The sequence below is a fragment of the Schistocerca americana genome, chromosome 2, assembly GCF_021461395.2.
Source record: "Schistocerca americana isolate TAMUIC-IGC-003095 chromosome 2, iqSchAmer2.1, whole genome shotgun sequence".
Lineage (NCBI taxonomy): Eukaryota > Metazoa > Arthropoda > Insecta > Orthoptera > Acrididae > Schistocerca > Schistocerca americana.
In genome coordinates this window covers 569,360,339-569,384,305 of record NC_060120.1, presented here as the reverse complement: position 1 = coordinate 569,384,305, position 23,967 = coordinate 569,360,339, and the positions used below count along the sequence as shown (strand labels likewise).

Genomic DNA, 23,967 nt, shown 5'->3' with positions numbered 1-23,967 from the left:
AAAATAATATATACCTCAAAAGTAGTCCTAATCAACTGTTTCACTGCTTCCATCACAAATGAGGTTCATAGCTGTAGGAAGTACTAACATTCTACATTTACATCTACATCTACGTGATTACTCTGCTATTCTCAATAAAGTGCGTGGCAGAGGGTTTAATGAATCACCTACAAGCTGCCTCTACCGTTCCACTCTCGAATGGCGCGCGGGAAAAAAGAGCACTTAAATTTTTCCTGCGAGCCCTGATTTCTCTTATATTATAATGATGATCATTTCTCCCTATGTAGGTGGGCGCCAACAGAATTTTTCCCCAATCGGAGGAGAAAACTGATGATTGAAATTTCATGAGAAGATCCCGTCGCAAGGAAAAACTCCTTTATTTTAATTATTCCCATTCCAATTAACGTGTCATGTTTGTGGCACTATCTCCCCTATTTTGCGATACTACAAAACGAACTGCCCTTCTTTGAACGTTTTCGATGTCATCGGTCAGTCCCACCTGATATGGATCCCACGCCGCACAGCAATACTCCAGAACAGGGCGCATAACCGTGGTGCAAGCGGTCTCTTTAGTAGACCTGTTTCACCTTCTAATTGTTCTGCCAATGAATTGCAGTCTTTGGTTTGCTCTACCCACAATATTATCTATGTGATCGTTTCAATTTAGGTTATTTCTAATTGTGATCCCCAAGTATTTAATTGAATTTACGGCCTTCAGATTTGTGGGAATTATCTCGTAATCCAAATTTAGCGGATTTCTTTTAGTACTCATGTGAATGACTTCACACGTTTATTTATTCAGGGTCAGTTGCAACTTTTCGCACCACACAGATATCTTATCTAAATCATTTTGCCATTCGTTTTGGTCATCTGATGGTAAATGATAGCATCATCTGCAAACAATCTAAGACGGCTACTCAGATTGTCTCCTCCGTCGTTAATATAGATGAACAATGGAGGGCCTATAACACTTCCTTGGGCAACGCCGGATATTACTTCTGTTTTATTCGATGACTTTCCGTCTATTACTACGCACTGTGACCTTTCTGACAGGAAATCACGAATCCAGTCGCACAACTAAGGCGATACTCCGTAGGCACGCACTTTGGTTAGAAGACGCTTGTGAGGAACGGTGTGGAAACCTCCTGGAAATCTAAAAATATGGAATCGATCTGACATCCCCTGTCGATAGCACTTATTACTTCACAGGTATAAAGAGCTAGTTGTGTTTCACAAGAACGATATTTTCTGAATCCGTGCTTACTGTATGTCAATAAATCGTTTTCTTCGAGGTACTTCATAGTGTTCGATCACAGTACATGTTCCAAAACTCTACCGCAAATCGACGTTAATGATAAAGTGGTAGTGTAATTCAGCGGAGTACTCCTACTTCCATTTTTGGTTATTGGTGTGACTTGAGAAATTTTCCAGTCTTTAGGTAGGGATCTTTCTGTGTGCGAGCATTCTCTGAAAGGAACCTGACTGGTATTCAGTCTGGACCGGAGGCTTTGCCTTTATTAAGCGATTTAAGATGCTTTGCTTCACCGAGGATATATGCTTCTATGTTTCTCATCTTGGCAGTTTTTCTTGATTGGAATTTAGGAATATTTACTTCGTCCTCTTTGGTGAAGGAGTTTCGGAAAACCGTGTTTTAATAACTCTGCTTCAGTGACACTGTCATCAGTGACTTCACCGTTGTTATCGCGCAGTGAAGGTATTCATTGCGTCTTGCCACTGGTGTGCTTTATGTATGACCAGAATCTCTTTAGGCTTTCTGCCAGATTACGAGATAGTTTCTTTGTGGAAATTGTTAAAAACATCTCGCATTGAACATTTCACTCCTTATGTATTTATGTTTATATCACACCGCTAATTCATTACATTGCCCTTTACTTTTAGTAAATTAACGTTAGTTTAAGCGGTGTAGTGCCACACCCGAACGTCTTGCACTGCTACAGCTTCTAGACAGTGATGTCAGATGGGGAAATGCTTTGGCTTAACGTTCTGTGTGGTAATCTTGCCACCTCGTGATAAGAAAATCTCATGCCTATCATTAGTTTAAGGATTTATGTACCAGAGAAATCAAGTACTTTTAACTAGATTTCACTATATCTGTGAGGTTTTCGTTGTAATCGTTATAGGCATACATTTCAACAACTGAAAATAGGAGTCCATTCCGGGGAGGCATAATAAATAGGGTACATAATTAAGAGTATAACGCGAGTCGTGAAATTTCGCTTAAATAATAACATCCAGCAATGCATGGAGGAAATGTGTTGGTCAGGTTTACGACATCTCCCGCTGTGTCCATATTCGACCCCAAATAACTATCATTCAAAATTAGGTGCGGCTATGTTTTCAACTAACAAAAATGCTGAATGGTTGAGGCAGTATTTTTTTTATGTCATGTGCATTTCTTGTAGGTTGGAGGCCTTAAAATTCCGTCATTAGAGCCTCTATCGTATTTTCCCTCCTATCATTTCTTACACAACGTAATTGACTGGGTTGTTGTACACCTTTGTTCTTTTCAGCCAATCATCCCACTAGGCTGGCAGTGCGGCATGGGCTTCCCAAATGAGAAATTTGGGAAGGGATTTCCAAGCCCAATATTCACCTGATAATCAAGGAAAACAGTAGTATCCTCGTCGCCGCTGTAGTAGCCTCGTCGCCACTGTTGCATTCTCGTCGCCACTGTAGAGTGTTGTACTGTAGAAAGCAAGGGAGAGCATGTTGTTATGGGTGGCTGGTATCCTCTTTCTACAACACAAATGCACTCGTGGATTAATGTGACTTTATTTACATGAAAAGGTAGCTGCTACTTACCTTGAATAGAGTCCATAAGTTGTGGTGCAAGCTCCTCAGTAATAGTCCTCTTGCAGACAATATCAGGCAACGGCCTTACCGCAGTGGCTACACCGGTTCCCGTGAGATCACTGAAATTAAGCGCTGTCGGGCGTGGTCGGCACTTGGATGTGTGACCATCCAGGCCGCCATGCGCTGTTGCCATTTTTCGGGGTGCACTCAGCTTCATGATGCCAATTGAGGAGCTACTCGACCGAATAGTAGAGGCTTCGGTCAAGAATACCATCATAACGACCGGGAGAGTGGTGAGCTGACCCCACGCCCCTCCTATCCGCATCCTCCACTGAGGATGGCACGGCGGTCGGATGGTCCCGGTAGCCCACTCGCGGCCTGAAGACGGAGTGCAGACAATATCGGTAATCTTGCTATAGTCACAATTCTGATTTATATGTACTATCGTAGCCTGTAATGCATTCTGCGAATGGACTGACAAACGCCAAACTGTAGTGTCAGTTAGTCACCCCCTCCGGTCAGTGGCGGCGGCCTAAATGCTTGCTGTCGAGGGGGCGTTGGTGGCCTGTTGCTTGTCAATGTGTCTCTGGTCTCTCTCGTGATAGGTGTGCTTGATCCAGCACCTACTATCGATCTTCGAGCTTCATCTCTGCCCATCAGTGTGCTGACGACAGCTTATGCGAGCATAGAAAACGCCCAAAAGCTGAGGATTCCCCAGAATTAGGGGATTGAAGTTATTTTAAGTTTTTTCTTCGGCAATGTACCCCAGACAAAAAGTAAAGTTTTGTGTATGTGTATGTTTGGGTTTCATTGTATGTGTGTGTGTGTGTGTGTGTGTGTGTGTGTGTGTGTGTGTGGATTGTGCCAATGAGTAGATAGAGCAACGATGTAAGCAACATCTGCTTTTATGTTTTGGTTCGTTTGAGATATTCGCGAGTAATTTGTAATTTGGGTTTGATCGATGTGTGTAAAGTGATGAGGGAATAGTGTATAAAGGAAGTAGGAGATAAGTGCGGTGCTGGCGAGACACCTGGTGGAGACGGTGCTGGTGCTGCGGCAGGCTGAAGCTGCACGTGACGGTGCGCGTGCCGGCGGGCGGCGAGCTGTTCACGTCGTACACGCACTCGCTGGACCCCACGATGGTGCGGCGAGAGATGCTGTCGCGCGGCAAGTTCTTCGAGTGCTGCTGCGAGCGCTGCAAGGACCCCACCGAGCTGGGCACCAACCTCAGCACGCTCAAGTGCAGCAAGTGCGACAACGGTGTGCTGCTCTCCGCCGACCCTCTCGGTGAGTACCCGCCCTTGCAAGCTGCTGCACCATTCACCTCACATAAATAACCTCTCGCACCACCCCCATAACTTGCATCGTTTGCTGTGTTTTGATCGGAAATCTCCCTCTCAGAACTCTTTTAATTACAAGAAATCACTATGTACTGATACCTGTGTAATGGAGGTAAAAGTAACTGCGTTGTCACAAGGGGAGTACCACGATGCAAACCGTGAAAACGAAAAATTGTAATATGGAAATCTGTCTCCATCTTTGCCATTGACGGACGAAAACGCAACAGTGGCAGACACCATGGTTATCGTAGCAGGTTTGGAGCCTCTGCCACATGCAAGTCGACCGCCTGTAGAACAACGAAAAGAGCAATATAACCTGCCGCAGGGCAGGCGGAAGTGAGTGCTGAAGCAGAATGTCGCCGACCACGGTCTTCTCAGTGCCACCGCCTCTGGGATCTTGAGTGCGACATCGCTCCACTCTACTAGACTACCTGATTTTTTAGCGCAACGCAATCTGACTTTCAATAATCTCTATAAAAGAATGGCCCTGACTAACATTAACCTATACCTTTCACAAATCACTTACCTCACTAAAAATCTTCGTTACTCGCACTATTGCAATACAGCGAGTGCCACTACTGCCAACTAAATAAAAGATTCAAACTACTGAAGGCACTAACTACTGATAGGCATAGTTAGCAAATGAAAGATTTTGATAGAGAACAAACAATGTATTTACCTTAATAGTGTTCAAAAGTCATAATATATATATATATATATATATCAGTTCATGACATCCAGTCTTACAAATTTACTGTCTCTGATGGACATACGCCCAGATCATCCGCTCTCAAAACTCTGTCATCTCTCTCCCCACATCCACCACTGCTGGCGGCTCACCTCCAACTGCGCAACGCTACGCGCTGTTAACAGCCAACTGCCCAACACTACAATAGCAAATTCCAACAATGCAAACCAGCCTCAGACAGCACACAGCACAGTCAGTCATTTTCATATAGAGCGCTACATGGCGTTACCAACATAAAAACCTAAACAGCCTACTTACAGCATGGCATGCATCAGAAATATCAACTTTACAGCCAGATCGTTTCCATACACATCTTAACATATCTCTGTAGCACCCTGTAGAAAACTGATTATAGGTAACAGATTGATGAAGACTGAGGTGTAATATTGATCATGCAACGTGATCTGCGGTTTGTCAGATTGTAAGTATAAAATGTGAACAAGGAATCTATCATAGAGTTTGTATCCTCTAGGGCATCCAACTGTATAGTTAAATGATCACGGCATCCTCTTCACCTAGCGAGGTGGCGCAGTGGCTAGCACACTGGACTCGCAATCGGGAGGACGAAGGTTCAATCCCACGTCCGGCTATTCTGATTCAGGTTTTCCATGATTTCCCTAAATCGCTCCAGGCGATGGGATGGTTCCTTTGAAAGGGCACGGCCGACTTCCTTCCCCGTCCTTCCCTAATCCGATTAGATCGATAACCTCGCTGTCTGGTCTATTCCCCCAAACAACCCCAACATCCTCTTCGGTAAAATATTCCGGAAGTAAAATACTCTCCCAGTTGGAACTCCGGGAGCGAACACCTCAAGAGGAAGTCTGTCAGGTAATGCAGAACTCGCATTCTGCGGGGCGGGGCTTCGAATATTAAATCCCTTAATCGGGTAAGTATGCTAGAGAATTTAAAAAGGGATAGGGATAGGTTGAAGTTAGACATAATGGGAGTTAGGGAAGTGCAGTGACAGAAACTTCTGGTCAGGTCACTAATGGGTTGTAAATACAAAATTAAATAGAGGTAATGCAAGAGTGGGTCTGCTAATGAATAAGAAAATAGGAACGCAGATAAGCTTCTGTGGATAGCTTAGTGAACGCATTATCGTAGCCAAGACTGACGTGGAGCCAACAACCAACATGCCACTCAGCACCGCAGATAATGAAGAAATTAAAAGAATGTACAATGAGATAAAAGAAATCATTCAGATAGTTATGAGAAGTGAAAATTTAATTGTAATGACGGACTGAAATTAGATAGTAGGAAAAGGAAGAGAAGGAAAAATAGTAGGAGAACATGGCCTGTGGGGAAAGAAGGGAAAAGGAAGCAGCATGGTAGAATTGTGCAGAGCACAATTTAATCATCGCTAATGCTCGATTTAAAAATCATGAAAGAAGGGTGCATATGCGGAAGAGATCTCGAGCCCCAGGCCGGTTTTAAACAGATTACATAATGTAAGAAAGATACTTCGAAACCATAGTTTTAAGTCGAAAGACATTTCCAGGAGCAGATGTGTACCCTGACCATATTATTAGTTATAAATTGCAGATTAAAACTGGAGAGATTGCAGAAGGGTAGGAAATAAAGGAAATGGGACATGGATAAGCTGTAAGAAGCGGAGGTTGTCGAGAGTTTCAGAGGAAGCGTTAGGCAACGATTGACTGAAACGGCGTGAAGGAATATAGTATAAGACGAATGGGTGGCTGTGAGAGATGAAACTCTTCTATCCCTGACGTTTCGTCCAAGGCTACGTTGGACATCTTCGGAGGTGCTCCTGGATGTGCTGAGTCTTACCGACTGACGATTCGGACGTCGAAGAGAGGCCTAAATACCGTGGAAAGTGGGCGTGGTCTGGATTTCAAGTGATAGTAGAGATAAACCTTATCAAAGATAAAACATAACTATCGATCATAGTATGTCAAAGATAAAAACTTCTCATCGATTCTGTTGTCCATATATCGCTGAGTTTCATGGCTTCTTGTTTTCTGTTAAAATTATCCCCATGTTTATATATTTCGATGGCTTCTCTATATAGCCGTGGATAATAGTTCGTCATAGTACATAAAACTTGTTCCCGAAAATTTCACTACGTGATCACCTGACTGAAGAGCATGTTCCGCCACAGCTGACTTGTCTGTTTTCCCTAGCCGGCAACACTTTTATGTTCCTTCAACCGTGTATTCACACTTATCTTTGTACTTACAATGTAGACCTTACCACACGTACACGGAATCTTGTATACACCACTTGCAGACACAGGGGGACGTTTATCCTTAATGGAACTAAGTGCTTGGCCTATTTTCTTAGTTGGTCCGAAAATCGGTCGAACGTTATGTTTCCTTAAAATCTTGCCGATTCGATCCGTTACGTTTTTGATGAAGGGTAGAGAAACCGTGTTCTTCAATCGTTGTGCCCTATCGTCGTCCTTAGGCCTCCTGTTATTCGGTCGCAAAACTCTATTTATTTTCTTACTAGGGTACCCATTCTTCTCAAAAGCCATCTCTAGATGTTTTAACTAGGTTTCCAGGTATTCTGGGGTACAAATCCTTTTAGTTCTGTACACTAGACTTTTAATTGCACCTCTTTTCTGTCGTGGATGATGATTGGAATCTTTATGCAAGTATCTGTCAGTATGTGTAACCTTCCGAAAGACTTTATGTTCCAAGCTGCCATCAGTCTGTATCATAACGAAGACATCCAAGAAGGATATTGCATTGTCTTTCTCCATTTCCATTGTAAACTGAATTTTAGGATTTATACTACTTAAATAACAAAAGAATTCCTCTAAAGCTTTTTTGTCATGTGACCAAACAACAAATGTATCATTCACGTATCGATACCATCAACATGGTTTCTTATTCGCTTTTTCCAGAGATAATTGTTTGAATTTTTCCATGTAAAAATTAGCGATCGTAGCACTCAGTGATGGTGTGGCCATGGATAACCCATTGGGTCCTACGATCTAACTCTTCAGCAGCCCAACATTGCTGGAAAACGTAACAGTTCGAGGTATTAAGGCGAGACACGTACGGGCTGGTGTCCCAGGAATGATAGATGTTCTGCTGAAGAAGCTCTTGTCATGGTGCAATTGTTAGCACACTAGATTCGCATTCGGGAAGACGACGGTTCAAACCCGTGTCCGGGCACCCACATTTAGGTTTTCCGTGATTTCTCTAAATCGCTCCTGGCAAATACTGGGATGGTTCCTTTGAAAGGGCACGGCCGATTTCCTTCCCCATCCTTGACACAATCCGAGCTTGTGCTCCTTTGCTGATGACCTCGATGTCGACTGGACGTTAAACACCAATCTTCTTTCCTTCCTTCCTTCGTGCGATGGGTACTGCAGTAGATGCCACACGTCTGACGTTGGTAGAAGTAGCCTCCTCATTTGGCAAAAGACATTCTGTATAGGCGTCAGATAAATGAATCTAATACGCCAAGATTCATATTAAGCTCTCGAAGCCAAATAATGCTCCGTCGGTCCACAAAGTATCGACACTGGTTTAATAAAAAATAGAGAAAAGTTAAGATGGAATTTTAATGCATTGTATCTCTATGTAGTCTCAACCCTACTTGAGTACAAAACACAGAACATTCATACAACTATGTGAAAAAGTCAGAAAAGTAATTTGGGATGTTGATCAACTCATGCGTCACATTCGCGCCTTCTTCGGTCTTGGCGGTCCATCAGGGACCCATTCAGCACTTGGTCGTTTTGTGGTAGGTGCGTATTGATGACACCACGTCTCGTCACCCATGATGATTTTTTTTTTCCAGAAATGAGATGGTCACGTTTTTCATTTCAGTCGTCGTTAACTTACCGTTCTATTAATTATCTTTCCTGTAAATTTGAGGTTTAACTTACGCGTCTGTCATGTTTGCACAAAAAACTAATCAGTGACCGAACTTCCCATGGGCCAGCCATTTTACTCAAAATTTTGTTTATCTTTATAACATCCTTTCACTGCTCCTATATAGTACAGAATCAGTTGCAAAAGGAATATACTTCTAGTTGAAATAAACACCATTCTCGTGATGTTTACGCAAAACCGGTGTCTGTACATGTATTGTCAAGACTGGCCAATGGAACCCTCTCCACGAATGACCTAGTGTACAAGGCGGCATAAAGTATACGAGAAGACAGATTCTCATCAGCACGTCGCCGGAACATGCATGTCGCTGATGCAGAACTATCTGCTCAGCGACGAGCAGTGTATGGATGGTGCACAACGATGATCGTATTGAAATGTCTTAATGGAAAGCTTGATGTTTTCAGTTTTGGTTTGTTTCGGGGCGTTGATTTTATTCAGTATACCTGACAGACACAATGGATATCGTTTGGTGTTTTCTGCCTTACGCGTGCTGTGATTTAAGAGAGTTACACAAGACACATTTCGGTTTTATTGACAAGTATCATCAGCGCTGGTACTGTAAATACAGCATGTATAATATGTTTCTACATTTTTTACTCTCATACATTAGAAACAGTTCTTTGCTCATGAATGTAGTGTACAATTTAATGAAGACTTTTATTATTTCTTTTTATGTCTTTTCCTCGGCGCAGTCGATATAACTTCGCTGCACTTTCAGCTTTCGATATTTTACAGGTTTTAGGAACTTTTCTTCTGCTGCTGCATTTGCGGTTCTTCGTACTTCCCTTCATATGGACTGACATGTTTTGCATTCTGCGCTGTATTTTTATGTGCACTTGTTTTTCGTGTGTATTTTGAATACTACCAACGTCTCGAAGGTGGTGTTTTAAGCATATTTTTGTGTTCATGGTTGTGAAAGAGAGAGAGAGAGAGAGGAGGGAGAGGGTGTATGAAAATTGGAGATGTGTCAGCAGCAAAGTGTAATGGCGAATGGGAGGGGAGAGGGGTAGCAAAAATAATACCGGGTTCCTAAAAGCTGAAAATCATGAAGGGCGAAAGTGAAACAAAGTTGTTTCGATTACAATGAGAATCGAGGGAAAAACCTGTCAACATGGAAACATGTATCAAGGGGTGATAAACGCCTTCAGGGGTTGGCGGGAGAGAGGGCTAATCCTCAGTTTAATAAGTCCGCCTCCGTAGCTCAGTGGTCAGCGTGTCTGGTTGCCATGTGGAGCACGTGGGTCTGATTCTCTATACCGCCAGGCATTTACTTCCCCATGCCCCTCCACACCACTATTGGCAAAGGATGACGTGGTGGTCTGTCGGTCCCTACTGGCCCGGCTGGGTCGAAACGCAGAGCCTTGCTTTCAATTTAGTAAGGGTTAGGGTGATCAGCTTATCTGTTGAATATTCGAATGCACCGCACGCTAATAACAATTAATTTTTGAATGTATTGCTATTTAAGTAAGCTCTTGTGGGTTAGCACTATCTTCCGCTGATCCCTTCAATTGTATACCACATTTATAAACAAAAACTGATGTTAATTAATAAGAATCAAAATGCTGCATTTACTGGTGTAATACGCTCTTGCACTGCGATACACATAAGACACAAAAAAACCAAATGCTAACTGATATATAATAGTTATTGTGGAATATGACTATCCAGACAAACAAAACACCATTTTAAAATATCTTTTAAGCAAAACTATTCATCAGCTCATGATGATACTTGACTTACATATCAACAGAACTGATACATAAATCCCTGACAGAAGGACGGCGTTTCAGTGGTTATTACACTGGACTGGCATTCGAGAGGACAAAGGTTCAATCCCTCTTCCTTCCATCCTGAAGTAGGTTTTCCGTGATTTCCCTAAAACGCTTCAGATAAATGCTGGGATGGTTCCTCTGAAGGGGCACGGCCGACTTCCTTCCCTATCCTTCCCTAATCCGATGAGACCGATGACCTCGCTGTTTGGTCTCTTCCCCCAAAGAACCCAACCCAAAGAAGGCGTTTACTCAGACGAATTGCAAGCTTCCGACAATTTCAGTCGCAATCAAGACTTTAATAAAATGACAAAGGTAATGTAAATGAGAACACTGAGAGGAGTTGTGGTCTAAAAAACAATTGATTTATTCGTTCTTAAAATTACACGACAAAAGATGGCTAACGAGACGCCACACAAATATTTTTATCTGACAAGCGCTTTCAATAATATGCAGTCTATGGTTAACAAAGTGATCAGCTGGATATCAACACTCCACCTTAAACCAGAACTAATCGCTTTATCTGACTTCATAAATGTGAATCTGTGGTATGGCCCAACAACAATGCTACTATCAAGCATCTACACTGTACCATTCCATAAATAAAAATATGGTTTCAAAGGTCAAGGTGCTGAGAAGCATATATTGGAGCCCTATGCCGTAGCAGCGAATACTTTACCCTTCTACATGTCAGGGCGGCACAGCACGACGGTCACTGACTGCAGTCACGGACAGCGACAATCTGTTATTAATGGCGCAGTGTCGCGTTCGACTGATTCGGAACACAGATACTTCCCTATGAGCCTCTTAAACCCAGGTGGATTCCAATGTGCAGGTGGACCCGTTCGTTGATCTACCAAACCAATTTGACTCTGTGACACGACTATGCATGACGGACTATGTCAAACGTTTAAACGGCCGACTCAAAACAAATAAGTACACCCACGCATAACTCGTTGTGCGCGTGATGCATGAAGCAGTACTCTGACAGTTCAGATGGTGACTGGCACAGGCTCTAAGTGGCACACTAGTAAAGGACACAAGTCTCATTATGTAGGTAAAGACCTGCTGTTCTTTACTAGCAAAGTGCCAGTACAAGAGTGTCATCCTCTTTCTATACAGCTTTCCTCCGCAGTTCGGTAGCATAACACATTTGCATGCTTAGACTAGACCCACTTTAGCACAAGCCAGTCACGAGCTGGAGCTTGGCATTCGAAGCTGGAAGACCGCTCCCCTGCTCTGCATAGACAGATATGACCAACCAGCGACTTTAAAAATTAATTGGAAGAAAAGGAAAAAAGATTCAGCTTCGCACCCTCTTTCCCACGCATTTACGCCGTGTCTTTGCTAAAAGCATGACTTGGATGGAATCACAGCCCTCCATAAAAAGTTCGTTATCCCCCCATTGAATCTATTTGAAACTTTCCAAACAATGGCCATAAACTCGTTAGAAGCCTTGTGCTTTCACAAATGTGTTCTATCAGAGTCTGGACGCCTGGGCGCCACTGCCCTGTCCCATGAAATTCACAGAAACTCTCAGCCGATTCATCTGCTTTCTACCCAACAAGGGCCCATAGTGCGCTTTATTGCCGGCTATCAGATCTTAGCTGCAGCGACTCCTCTGCGCTTGTCAGCCTACCTGGATGCAGCCGTCGACCGACTGGCGTCACCCAATGTGTCTGCACAATGAGACCAGGGGACTTGGCTGTCAGCAAACATTTTCACCCAGGTTCCGCAGAATAAAAATCTCCCCTCGGCTCTCATCCGCTGTATGCTTTTACTGCAGTCAATTAACTCTGCACCCTCTTCCTTTGAACGCAGGTAAAGCCTACCCCTATGCCTTCACTAGAGCACACAAGCAAGAGTGTTAACTACTGCCAACCATTTCATCATATGACTAAAGTCAGAATGTATCCAATATAGCAACCAAGTAATAAAGATCACCTTCCCTATGAACATTAAGCAGCATGACGCCTTATCAAAAGTGAGAGTGACCTGCAATCTCTCCAGACAACAGCGGTAATGTTTTATGACCAAATGAAGAAAACGCAGTCCAAATAAGATTTTTTACCCAGTTAACGGTGTGAACCAGCTCACACCGGTGATAGCAAGCACCCTCCTCTGTTTCAGATCTGAAGACGATATTATCTGGACCTAGCAGATGACTGTTCTCTTCTTTTTCTTTTAAAAAAAGGAAAAAATAGCATGATCAAGATTGTGTGCTGTTCATAAAATTCTCTATATCACCGCCATCTGTATGGTAAACACAGAGATTGTTAGCTAATCCTCGCAAAATGCAGAAGTTGTGTACAGTCACAATGCAGATACGAATGAGAAAAACAAACGAATGTAGTATTCACTGTCTCGTAAATATTCTCACTACTTCTCTGATCCTTCTTCCGGACGTCATATATTCTGTGCGCTGCTTCACTACCTTCATTTAACGGCTGAGTATGTAAGAACAGTTCATGTTGCTCATTCTCGATCTAAAGGCTCATCAATCTTCATTTCCGATTAAATGTGTTATGTAACACTTGTAGATGTTTCCTGTCAGTCAAGATATGAATGCTGGAAGCATCAGCATGGTGCTTATCATTGCAGCTCGGAAGACAACTTCTTAATTTATTTATTTTTGAAATTTGATAGCGGACATTAACTGATATGCATATTTTAATTACTTTTCTTCATCACTGACTCTATAACAACAATGGAAAAACCAACAGTTGGTAACAGGCACACAGTCTACTAAACGACGCCAAAACAGCCTCACTGCAATTCACATATAAACTATGAGGAAAAAACTACAACTATCAGAACAAGTTGAAATACTTTTATACAAAGAAAAATTCTCGGAAAACTTTCTAAATTAGCATATCAGTTTCAACAGACATAGTTTTCTCCCGTAATTTGATAGATTTATTTGTTTCAAAAAAGTCATTAATCGAACAGTTAAAACTATTTTCAACCAACAGATCACCTCTGAAATCTATAGAGAAGCAGTCTTTCAATGGCACACGTGCATTGTTAGAGCATACAGCTGTTTTTTGACGTGATTATAATTTTTAACCTACATAGGCATGAAAAGGTTAAACAACGTTTTTAGAACAACTGACCAAAGAAGTTAGTTATTTTTGTCAATTGTTTTCCTTTAGACATATTTGTTTCCTCATCAGACTAAAATAAATATACTTAATGCAGCCAATGGGGACAGCCATGCAAGAATAACCACAGAAGGTTCAAATGGCTCTGAGCACTATGGGACTTAACATCTGAGGTCATCAGTCCCCTAGAACTTAGAACTACTTAAACCTCATTAACCTAAGGACATCACACACATCCATGCCCGAGACAGGATTCGAACTTGCGACCGTAGCGTTCGCGCGGTTCCAGACTGTAGCGCCTAGAACCGCTCGGCCACAACGGCGGGCACCACAGAAGGAAATGGATTTCCAGCATACTGGGATAATAGCGGGACAGCAGCTAGTGTTAAACAGTTTGATATGAAAAAAGCCATAGTTGTTAGATTCACTTTTCTTATTTATTTGATGACTAGTTCCGGATTACCTGAGCCCGTTTTCAAATCATCCAGACAGATAAAATGATATATTCAGCAACAGAATGCAAACGATATTAAGAATGTTCCTATACGTACATCAAAGTCGTTTTTCTATGAACATTGTCAGGACAACCATAAAACATAATATATTAAGCACATGAACATGGACCTCCAGCACTCAAAACGCTCCCTGTTTCACATAAAAACCATTGCTTTGACTGAAGGCTAAATGTCTTTTAGATGTTTAGGAAGATAGAAGCTACCTGTTCAAAAAGCAACCTAAAAATGCCTCATGTTTTCTCTAAACATGTGCTGTATCTTTTAGAAAAGTTTATTTTCCGCCAAGATTGTCGGAATATTACAACTTAGACGGACGTTAGGGATGTTGTCCTGCAATATTGTGCATTTGTTATTTTGCCCTTACTAAAACCGGAAATAAGTGCGTTTTCCCTAGTCATGCACGACTGTACGCAGAACGAGAACATTTTTTTAGGGTTCTGATAGGTGTGCTCCACAAGAAACAGCGCAGTCGCTTGACGTAGCCAAGCACGCTCGCTCGGGGGCTCTTGAGCTCGCGGATGTTGACAGGAGCCAAGACTTTGCGACGGGAGTGCCAGTGGCGCATGACGTCACGGGGACAAAGAACAGATGACGTAGCTGATACGGCCGTGCGTAAGGCACGCGTAATGTGTTACAAGGCCGCGCATCGCCTATCGTATGCCAGCTTACAGAAACTCTGAGACTTATACCAGTGTGCTATGAAGACAGACTCTCTGTTTCATCTACGGGCAGTAAATAAGAAAACACCGCTAAGCGGATTTGTCTTTCATTGAACTTTTGCTTAATATACATAATCCATGTAACCGAAATCGCAACGCTATCAATTAGTCGGTGTAGTGAATCCAATTTTTGATGAGACAGCTAATATTATCTTTCTGGCATCATTAGAGATATTGCATGCTGTGATTTACTCTGTTCAAGCTGGTAAAAATTTGACGAAACAATGTTGCATCACAGTCAGTGGAATTCGAAACAACATACTTCACGTCGAACCATCTTCTACAGTATAATATACAAAATCCAGTACAGATGTGCTTTTGTTTCTTCAACTCGTCATAGCCCGAGCCACTGTCCTGTAATAGTGGCAACCATCTATTGTACAGTCCAGGAACTCCACACGTGGGTGTATTTGTGAAGGTGTGTCTATGGGTATAAGTTCAACTGTTCAAAATCAGCCGGCTGTTGTGGCCGAGCGATTCTAGGCGCTTCAGTCTGGAACCGTGCGACCGCTACGGTCGCAGGTTCGAATCCTGCCTCGGGCATGGATGTGTGTGATGTCCTTACGTTAATGAGGTTTTAGTAGTTCTAAGTTCTAGGGGACTGATGACCTCAGATGCTAAGTCCCATAGTGTTCAGAGCCATTTGAACCATTTTTTTGTTCAAGATCAACAAAAACACTTCAGAACCAATCGTTTAAATATACATTTGAGAGTCGTGGATAATGAACTATAGTAAAGTAACCTAAGGATAAAAGAGATGTGTGCCCAGAATGGATGCGGTCAGGATTGCAAAGAGTATGCCGAGCTACAATCCGAGGCCCAAAAAAACGTACAGATGACTGGCCAGAACTTTTGAGGATGAAACAATCCAGAAATTGTCTATTGCTTGATGATGATGAAGGCGGGAAGTTATGTCTCGTTTAGGAGACAAATACATACTCATGTAACAATCTTGGGGTGTAATACTTCAGCACAGCCATTTTTACACAGCGCCGTTTTGTTTTCTATAATTTTGTTCCATTTACTCCGAGCATTCTCATGGTGAGTTTCCTATCCAGAAGTTAAATATTTCAACTTACTGGCACTTACGCGAGATGAATATGCGCGGTGTAGACTAAACTTCAAACTCCCGATGAAAATGCTCGGTGCAGACTAAACTTCAAACTCCCGTTCTTGCCAATTAACAAGATATTACTCCCTTGAACGACACGCAATTCTTATGTCAACTAAAATCATACTTCGTTTCGTGCGACGAAGGAACTGTAAGCACTACGCAGTGGTTCGTGATAACAAAATACAATCCAAATTACAAATATGAAATCTGCAATCAGACCCATGAAGTAACTGATGCACTTATTCGTAATTACCTCCAGTGTTTCAGAAGACGACTGTGTCAATAGCACAAGAATTCAGGAAACGACAGATGTGAATGGATAGAGAAACTCCTCAAGTTCCAGTTGGTAATACGCGCCATGGCGTAGCTACGCAGTTCATCACTAGGGGAAGGCGTGTCAGAACATGGTGTATACTAGGGTGATGTGTCAATTTTGTGTTCTTGAATTCGCTAAACGCGAGTTACTTGTGACGCATCAGCGTTGATTTCGTACCAAATATCAGGTAAACGTGCCGACGGGCAAAACAATGCTTAGGTGGCACAACACATTCCTGGAGACCGGCTGGTTGTTCGGTGCGAAGAAAACATGCCGGCCGGCACCATGAGCAGATTTAGTGGAGCTTGTGTGGAATCATTCGTCAGAAATCGACGACAGATGCCAGCAGAGAACTGCAGATACCGCAGTCGACTGTCTGGAGCATTCTACGTAAACGTGTGCGAGTGAAACCATTGCGGTTGCAGCTGTTACATGCACTGACAACTCGAAACAATAAGCCTCGTTCTGACTTTTGCACTGACTTGCAGCGGCTACTGCAAGGTTGTTTTCAGAGAAAATGGCTTTCGATGACGAAGCGAAGTTTAATGTGTATGGAAATGTGAATCGTCATAACGTGACTGTTTGGAGCACAGAACATCCATACGAGATTGTGGAACACATTCCATATTCACCTGAAGTTAATGTCTTCTGTGTCATGTCCTCAAGAAAAGTTTGGCGTTATTCTTCAGTGACTGGTTCTGTGCGCCTGTACATGCTGCAGCATTGGCTTATTCCACAGTACTGCAAGACAGGGTTCCACTACACTTGTTGGAAACATCCGTAATATCTCCAGTGTCGAACAGCCTCACTGATGGATCGGACGTGCTTCCCATCCATGACTCTCCTCTTCTTCAGTGGCCAAACGGTCATTTGACTGAACTCTATGTTCAGTAAGAGCAGGCGTTGAAATTCAAGACAGCATGAAAACTATCTACATCGCAGATAAAGGCTTTTTTGTTAAATTTTTTAGAAGAAGTCGTCTACATCTACCTTGTACGTCTGCATCTACAGCCACATGGATACTCTGTAAATCACATTTAAGTGCTTGGCAGAGGGTTCATATAACCACCTTCACAATTCTCTATTATTCCAATCTCGTATAGCGCATGGAAAGAACGAACACCTATATCTTTTCGTACGAGCTCTGATTTCCCTTACTTGATCGTGTTCACCGTTTCTCCCTATGTAAGTCGGTGTCAACAAAATATTTTCGCATTCGGAGGAGAAAGTTGATGACTGGAATTGCGTGAGAAGATTCAGTAGCAACAAAAAAGTCTTTCTTTTAATGATGTCCAGCCAAAATGCTGTATCATTTCTGTGACACTCTCTCCCAAATTTCGCGATAATATAAAACGTGTTGCCCTTCTTTGTACTTTCTCGATGTACTCCTATCTGGTAAGGATCTCTCACTGCGCGTCAGTATTCTAAAAAGAGGACGGACAAGCGTAGTGTAAACAGTCTCCTTAGTAGATCTGTTAAATTTTCTACGTGTCCTGCAAATAAAACGCAGTCCTTGGTTAGCCTTCTCCACAACATTTTCTATGTGTTCGTTCCAATTTAAGTTGTTCGTAATTGTAATTCCTAGGTATTTAGGAAAAATTACGGCCTTCATATTTGACTGAATTATCGTGTAACCGAAATGTAACGGATTTGGTTTAGTACTCATGTGGATGACCTCACACTTTTCGTTATTTTGGATCAATTGCCAATTTTCGCACCATTCAGATACCTTTTCTAAATCGTTTTGCAATTTGTTTTGATCTTCTGATGACTTTATTAGTCCATAAACGACAGCGTCGTCTGCAAACAACCTAAGACGGCTGCTCAGATTGACTCCCAAAACGTTTATATAGATAAGGAACAGCAAAGGGCCTATAACACTACCTTGGGGAACGCCAGAAATCACTTATGTTTTACTCGGTGACTTTCCGTCAATTGCTACGAATTGTGACCTCTCTGGCAGGAAATCACAAATCCAGTCACATAACTGAGACGATATTCCATAAATACGTAATTTCACTACAAGCCGCTTGTGTGGTGCAGAGTCAAAAGCTTTCCGGAATTCCAGAAATACAGAATCAATCTGAAATCCCTTGTCAATAGCAATAAACATTTCATGCGAATAAACAGCAAGTCATGTTTCTCAAGAACGATGTTTTCTAAATCCATGTTGACTGTGTGTCAATAAACGTTTTCTTCGAGGTAATTCATAATGTTCGAACGTAATATATGTTCAAAAATCCTGCTGTATATCGACGTCAATGATATGGGCCTGTAATTTAGTGGATTACTCCTACTACCTTTCCTGAATATTGGTGTGACCTGTGCAACTTTCCAGTCTTTGGGTACGGATCTTTCGTCAAGCGAACGGTTGTATATGATTGTTAAGTATGGAGCTGATGCATCAGCATACTCTGAAAGGAACCTAACTGGTATAGAGTCTGGACCAGAAGGCTTGCTTTTATTAAGTGATTTAAGATGCTTCACTACTCCAAGGATATTTACTTCTACGTCACTCGTGTTGGCAGGTGTTCTTCATTGGATATTTTCGTAGAAAAGAAAAAAAATCAGCAAAATTTATTACTCGAATAAAACGAATTTAATTTACAAATGTTCTTCCAGTTAATTTGACGAAGTGCTGTAGATAAGCAACCAAAATATAGTGTCTACCGTATTAATTTAACAGTAATGTTTTTAAATACAGCAATTTTGAATGCAAATGTGTGAAGACATTTTTAAATATGTATTTTTATATTGTATTTTGAAAGATATTGCAATTTTTACATATGTATTTTGAAAGATAAGCTGATGTGTACAGATATGAGAAGTCTATAGAGGTGCCCTTAAATGAGGCGATTAAAATGTAAATTTCGTTTTCTGTAGTAATAAATTATATTCGGACACTATATCATGGACATTACAAATACTGTTCTACAGTCAGTTTAATTTTAGGCGTTGTCAATATCATCATTTACTGCTGTACTTCAAACGTAAGTTCAAGTGCTATAGTAGAGCCAGTTTAATGTTCAGTGCTGGTAGCCAGCTTTAAACGCAATCCTTAGTGCTTTGTCATCTTTAAACGTACGTCACCGCACTGGAAATAGGATATGTACTTTACATGATGTCAATGTAAGTTTTATGTCAAGTAACCATTGTTTCAATTTGCATCTTTTACAGTGCATATTGTGACGATGCTCTAGTACATCTGAAGAGCGGAACCGGCAAATAAAAAACACAAAGAGCAATTTGTGGCTGTTTTGTAAAACTGAACTCCAGGTGATTTTTTTCCTACGGGATTACGTCAAAGATCGTATGTTTCTGCCTCCACTAACACTTAATTTGGAAGAGCGGCAAGGACAAGGAAGGGTAATTAACGCGCTCGCTGCCGTTGACCAAGACGTGATGGTACGCATGTGGCAAACGTCTGACTATCGTATTGACGATTCCTGCGTCACAAACGGTGCCCAAGTTTTGAAGTTTTCATGCTGTCGTCTTCTGAAACCGCTGAGATACTTATGACTAACCTGTACATAGAGTATGATTTAGCTACGCTATTCACCTCACATGTTCCCTGAGCCATTTAACATATCGTAATTCCGCATTCGCCAAAATGAATAGTGAAAATGGCCTCACTAAATAACGTAGCGATATGGTCATTTTCCATTTTTTATTGTTATATGGAGTAGAGAGATACTGGTATCGACTTAGATTTTTCAACTAGAAGCGTTCTTATTTCTGCCGCTAGTATCGTAGCTCTAAAACGTCAATGTTGTTTCACTCTTTTCAACGTCGGAGAAACTGTAGTATTTAGAACTTTGAATTAAACTGGTTTGAACATCAATCCGATTGTCATCTTAGGCTATCGTCACTAAGAGGGTCTACTTAAAAAAGCGAAATGGTGGAGAATCGTTTAACTTAAGACTGGTATTATTTACACTTTACTACATATAGTTGGACAGACGCATCACCTGGAAGGTAAAGAACGCATCGCTTAAGAATGATACACAAGTTAACCACAGTAAAAGTTATGCTCCTGTTTCTTATAGAGCCATGAAAGGAGGATGCACTTTTTTTTAATATTATGGGACTTAACTGCTAAGGTCATCAGTCCCTAAATTTACACACTACTTAACCTAAATTATCCTAAGCACAAACACACACACACCCATCTTCAAATTTTGTAGTCCTGTCCTCCTCAGCTGCGTGCAATATCACGGTATATTGATAATTTTACTTACGGACCGTCGGACAGAAATTGAATTCAGTTGCTGTCAGACGGTCCATAAGTAAAAATTATCAATATACTGTGACATACACCCATGCCCGAGGGAGGACTCGAACCTCCGCCGGGACCAGCTGCACAGTCCATGACTGCAGCGTCTTAGACCGCTCGGCTAATCCCGCACGGCGAAGATGCACTTCAAAAGCTGAGTGGATTTATAAAACAGGGAATTCATGAGCAAAGGTTATTAAATAATACTTCCACGTCATGAGTTTAATCTCAAGATACACACTTACATTGGAAAATTACATCAACAACAGCAACAAAAAGGAATGCCATGAAGACTCCCTTAAAACTCAATTAATGTCATCAAGTGTCTGAAATGCCCAGTGTCCACTGCAGTATGCGTTTTCAGTCGCTGGTGCAAGGGATTCTGGATAGACTGAAGAGATTCTCTCGATATCATTGCACGTACTGCTACAGTACGATGTTTTAAATCCTCTGGGATGGTCGGAACTTGTGTACGATCATCTTCATCGGTGAAGAGAACTCTTTGAAGAGAGAACTTACTGTTCTGATGTTGCATCATAACCAAGCGACAGAATATCAATCGTCTTTTGCAATGCCGCTGGTTAATCTGCTGTTCGCGCGGAGCACGCGAACAACACCAGGCTGCCTTATTCAAGAGACACTTGCAGTTCCTCTGGAGCTAATATGTGTATTACGAGCAACGGCTGCGAGATTACCCATTTCATTCGCTCCGTTCGTTGCAGGGTTGCTCCTTACCCTCTGCATAGTATTGCAGAGCCTCCCCAATAACCATATTTTGCACATTCATTGAAATATCATTCTTCTTGTACACCGTCTGACAGGATACCTTTGTGATTACAACTCAGCTGTTCTCTTCCCGTTACTTTGGCATTCTCAGTGCGGAGGCAGCAATCTAGTTTCTCTTGGTTTGTAAACATATTTATTTTTCAAATGAAGACACTTGAATGGCAAAGGCAGAATGATAGCTACACATCCTTTGTGCTCCTTTTCTACCTGTATCGCGGCGGTGGAAAGCACTGTTTCCAGCCCATATGTCGTGACGTATTTCCTTGTATGGGCATGAAATCACGAACTTACGTTTAAGACAGCAATCGGTTTCACGTTTAAAACAAATAAACCGTCAGTTATGCCTATTGTAATTTCTCCGAAACTACTAATTATATTTTGAAAAAAGAAACTTTTCTAGACCAACACTACCACCAGCAGAAATGGCTATAGTTCTTTTGAACAAGCGAAGCTGCTACTAATATCTCTGTAATTAATGTTGCTATGAAAAGAGAACATACGTCATTTAATGGAGAGTTTTGCTCATACTTAAAATGATTGAAATCAGAACTATACAATGTGATCAAAAGTATCCAGGCACCCCTAAAAACATACGTTTTTCGTATTAGGTGCATTGTGCTGCCACCTACTCCAAGGTACTCCGTATCAGAGACCTCAGCAGTCATTAAACATCGTGAGAGAGCAGAATGGGGCGCTCCGCGAAACCCACGGACTTCGAACGTGGTCAGGTGATTGGGTGTCACTTGTGTCATACGTCTGTACGCGAGATTTCCACACTCCTAGGCATCCCTAGATCCACTATTTCCGATGTGATAGTGAAGTGGAAACGTGAAGGGACACCTATAGCACAAAAGCGTACAGGCCAACCTCGTCTGTAGAGACCGCCGATAGTTGAAGAGGGTTATAATGTGTAATAGGCAGACATCTATCCAGACCATCACACAGGAATTTCAAACTGCATCAGGATCCAGTGCAAGTACTATGACAGTTAGGCGTGAGGTGAGAAAGCGTGGACTTCGTGGTCGAGCGGCTGCTCATAAGCCACAGATCACGCTGGTAAATGCCAAACGACGCTTCTCTTGGTGTAAGGAGCGTAAACATTGTACGATTGAACAGTGGAAATATGTTGTGTGGAGTGACGAATCACGGTCCACAATGTGGCGATCCGATGGCAGGGTGTGGGTGTGGCGAATTTCCGGTGAACGTCATCTGCCAGCGCGTGAAGTGCCAACAGTAAAATTCGGAGGCGGTGGTGTTATGGCGTGGTCTTGTTTTACATGGATGGGGCTTGCACCCCTTGTTGTTTTGCGTGGCACTATCACAGCACAGGCTCACAGGCCTATGTTGATGTTTTAAGCACCTCTTTGCTTCCCACTGTTGAAGAGCAATTCTGGGATGGCGATTGCATCTCTCAACACGCTCAAGCACCTGTTTACAATACATGGCCTGTGGCGGAGTCGTTACACGACAATAGCATCTCTGCAATGGACTGACCTGCACAGACCCCTGACCTGAATCCTATAGAACACCTTCGGGTTTTGGAACTTCGTGCCAGGCCACACCGACCGACATCGATACCTACCTCAGTGCAGCTCTCCGTGAAGAATGGGCTACCATTCCCCAAGAAACCTTCCAGCACGTGACTAAACGTGTGCCTACGAGAGTGGAAGCTGTCATCAAGGCTAAGGGTGGGCCAACACCATACTGAATTCCAGAATTACCGATGGAGGGCGCCAAGTACTTGTAAGTCATTTTCAGCCATGTGTCCTGGTACTTTTGATCACATAGTGTATAATGAAATGACAGAAGTCATGGTACAGCGATACGTACATAGACAGATAGCGGTACTATCGCTTACATAAGGTATAAGAGGTCATTGTAATGGCGGAGCTATTATTTGTACTCAGGTGACGGAAAAGGTTTCTGACGTGATTACAGCCACACGACGGGAATTAAGTCTTTGAAAGCGTAACGGTAGTTGGAGCTAGATTCATGGGACATCCCATTTCGGAAATCGTTAGGAAATTCAATATTTAGAGATCCACAGAGTACGGCGAGAATATCAAATTTCAGGTATTACCTCTGACCTCGGAGAAGGCAGTGGCCGACGGCCTTCACTTAACTGACGAGAGCAGCGGCGTTTGAATAGAGCAGTTGTCAGTGCTAACAGACAAGCAGCACTGCGTGAAATAACCGCAAGAATCAATTTGAGACGAACTACGAACGTATCCGTTAGGACAGTGCGACAAAGTCTGATATTTGTTAACAGCATGACATCGCCTGGGGCGCCTCTCCTGGGCTCGTGACCCTTTCGGTTGGACCCTAGACGGTTGAAATACCCGTGGCTTGGTCGGATGAGTCCTGATTTCAATTGATAAGAGCAGATCGGAGAGTTAGATTGTGGCGCAGATCCCACGAAACCATGGACCCAAGTAGTACAAGATAATGGTGGCTCCATAATGGCGTGGGCTGTGTTTACGTGGATCAAATGGTTCAAATGGCTCTGAGCACTATGGGACTCAACTTCTGAGGTCATTAGTCCCCTAGAACTTAGAACTAGTTAAACCTAACTAACCTAAGGACATCACAAACACCCATGCCAGAGG

The 23,967-nt window shown here is 42.4% G+C and overlaps 1 protein-coding gene across 1 annotated transcript in view; it reads left to right on the top strand.

The window, feature by feature from the left end:
• The window catches only part of LOC124595546 (SET domain-containing protein SmydA-8), a 262,407-nt gene that overhangs the window by 169,619 nt on the left and 68,821 nt on the right, over window positions 1–23,967 (top strand). Inside the window, exon 5 of the mRNA XM_047134324.1 lies at window positions 3,875–4,101. Coding sequence (XP_046990280.1) covers window positions 3,875–4,101 — 227 coding nt within the window. The remainder of the gene's footprint in view (window positions 1–3,874; window positions 4,102–23,967) is intronic.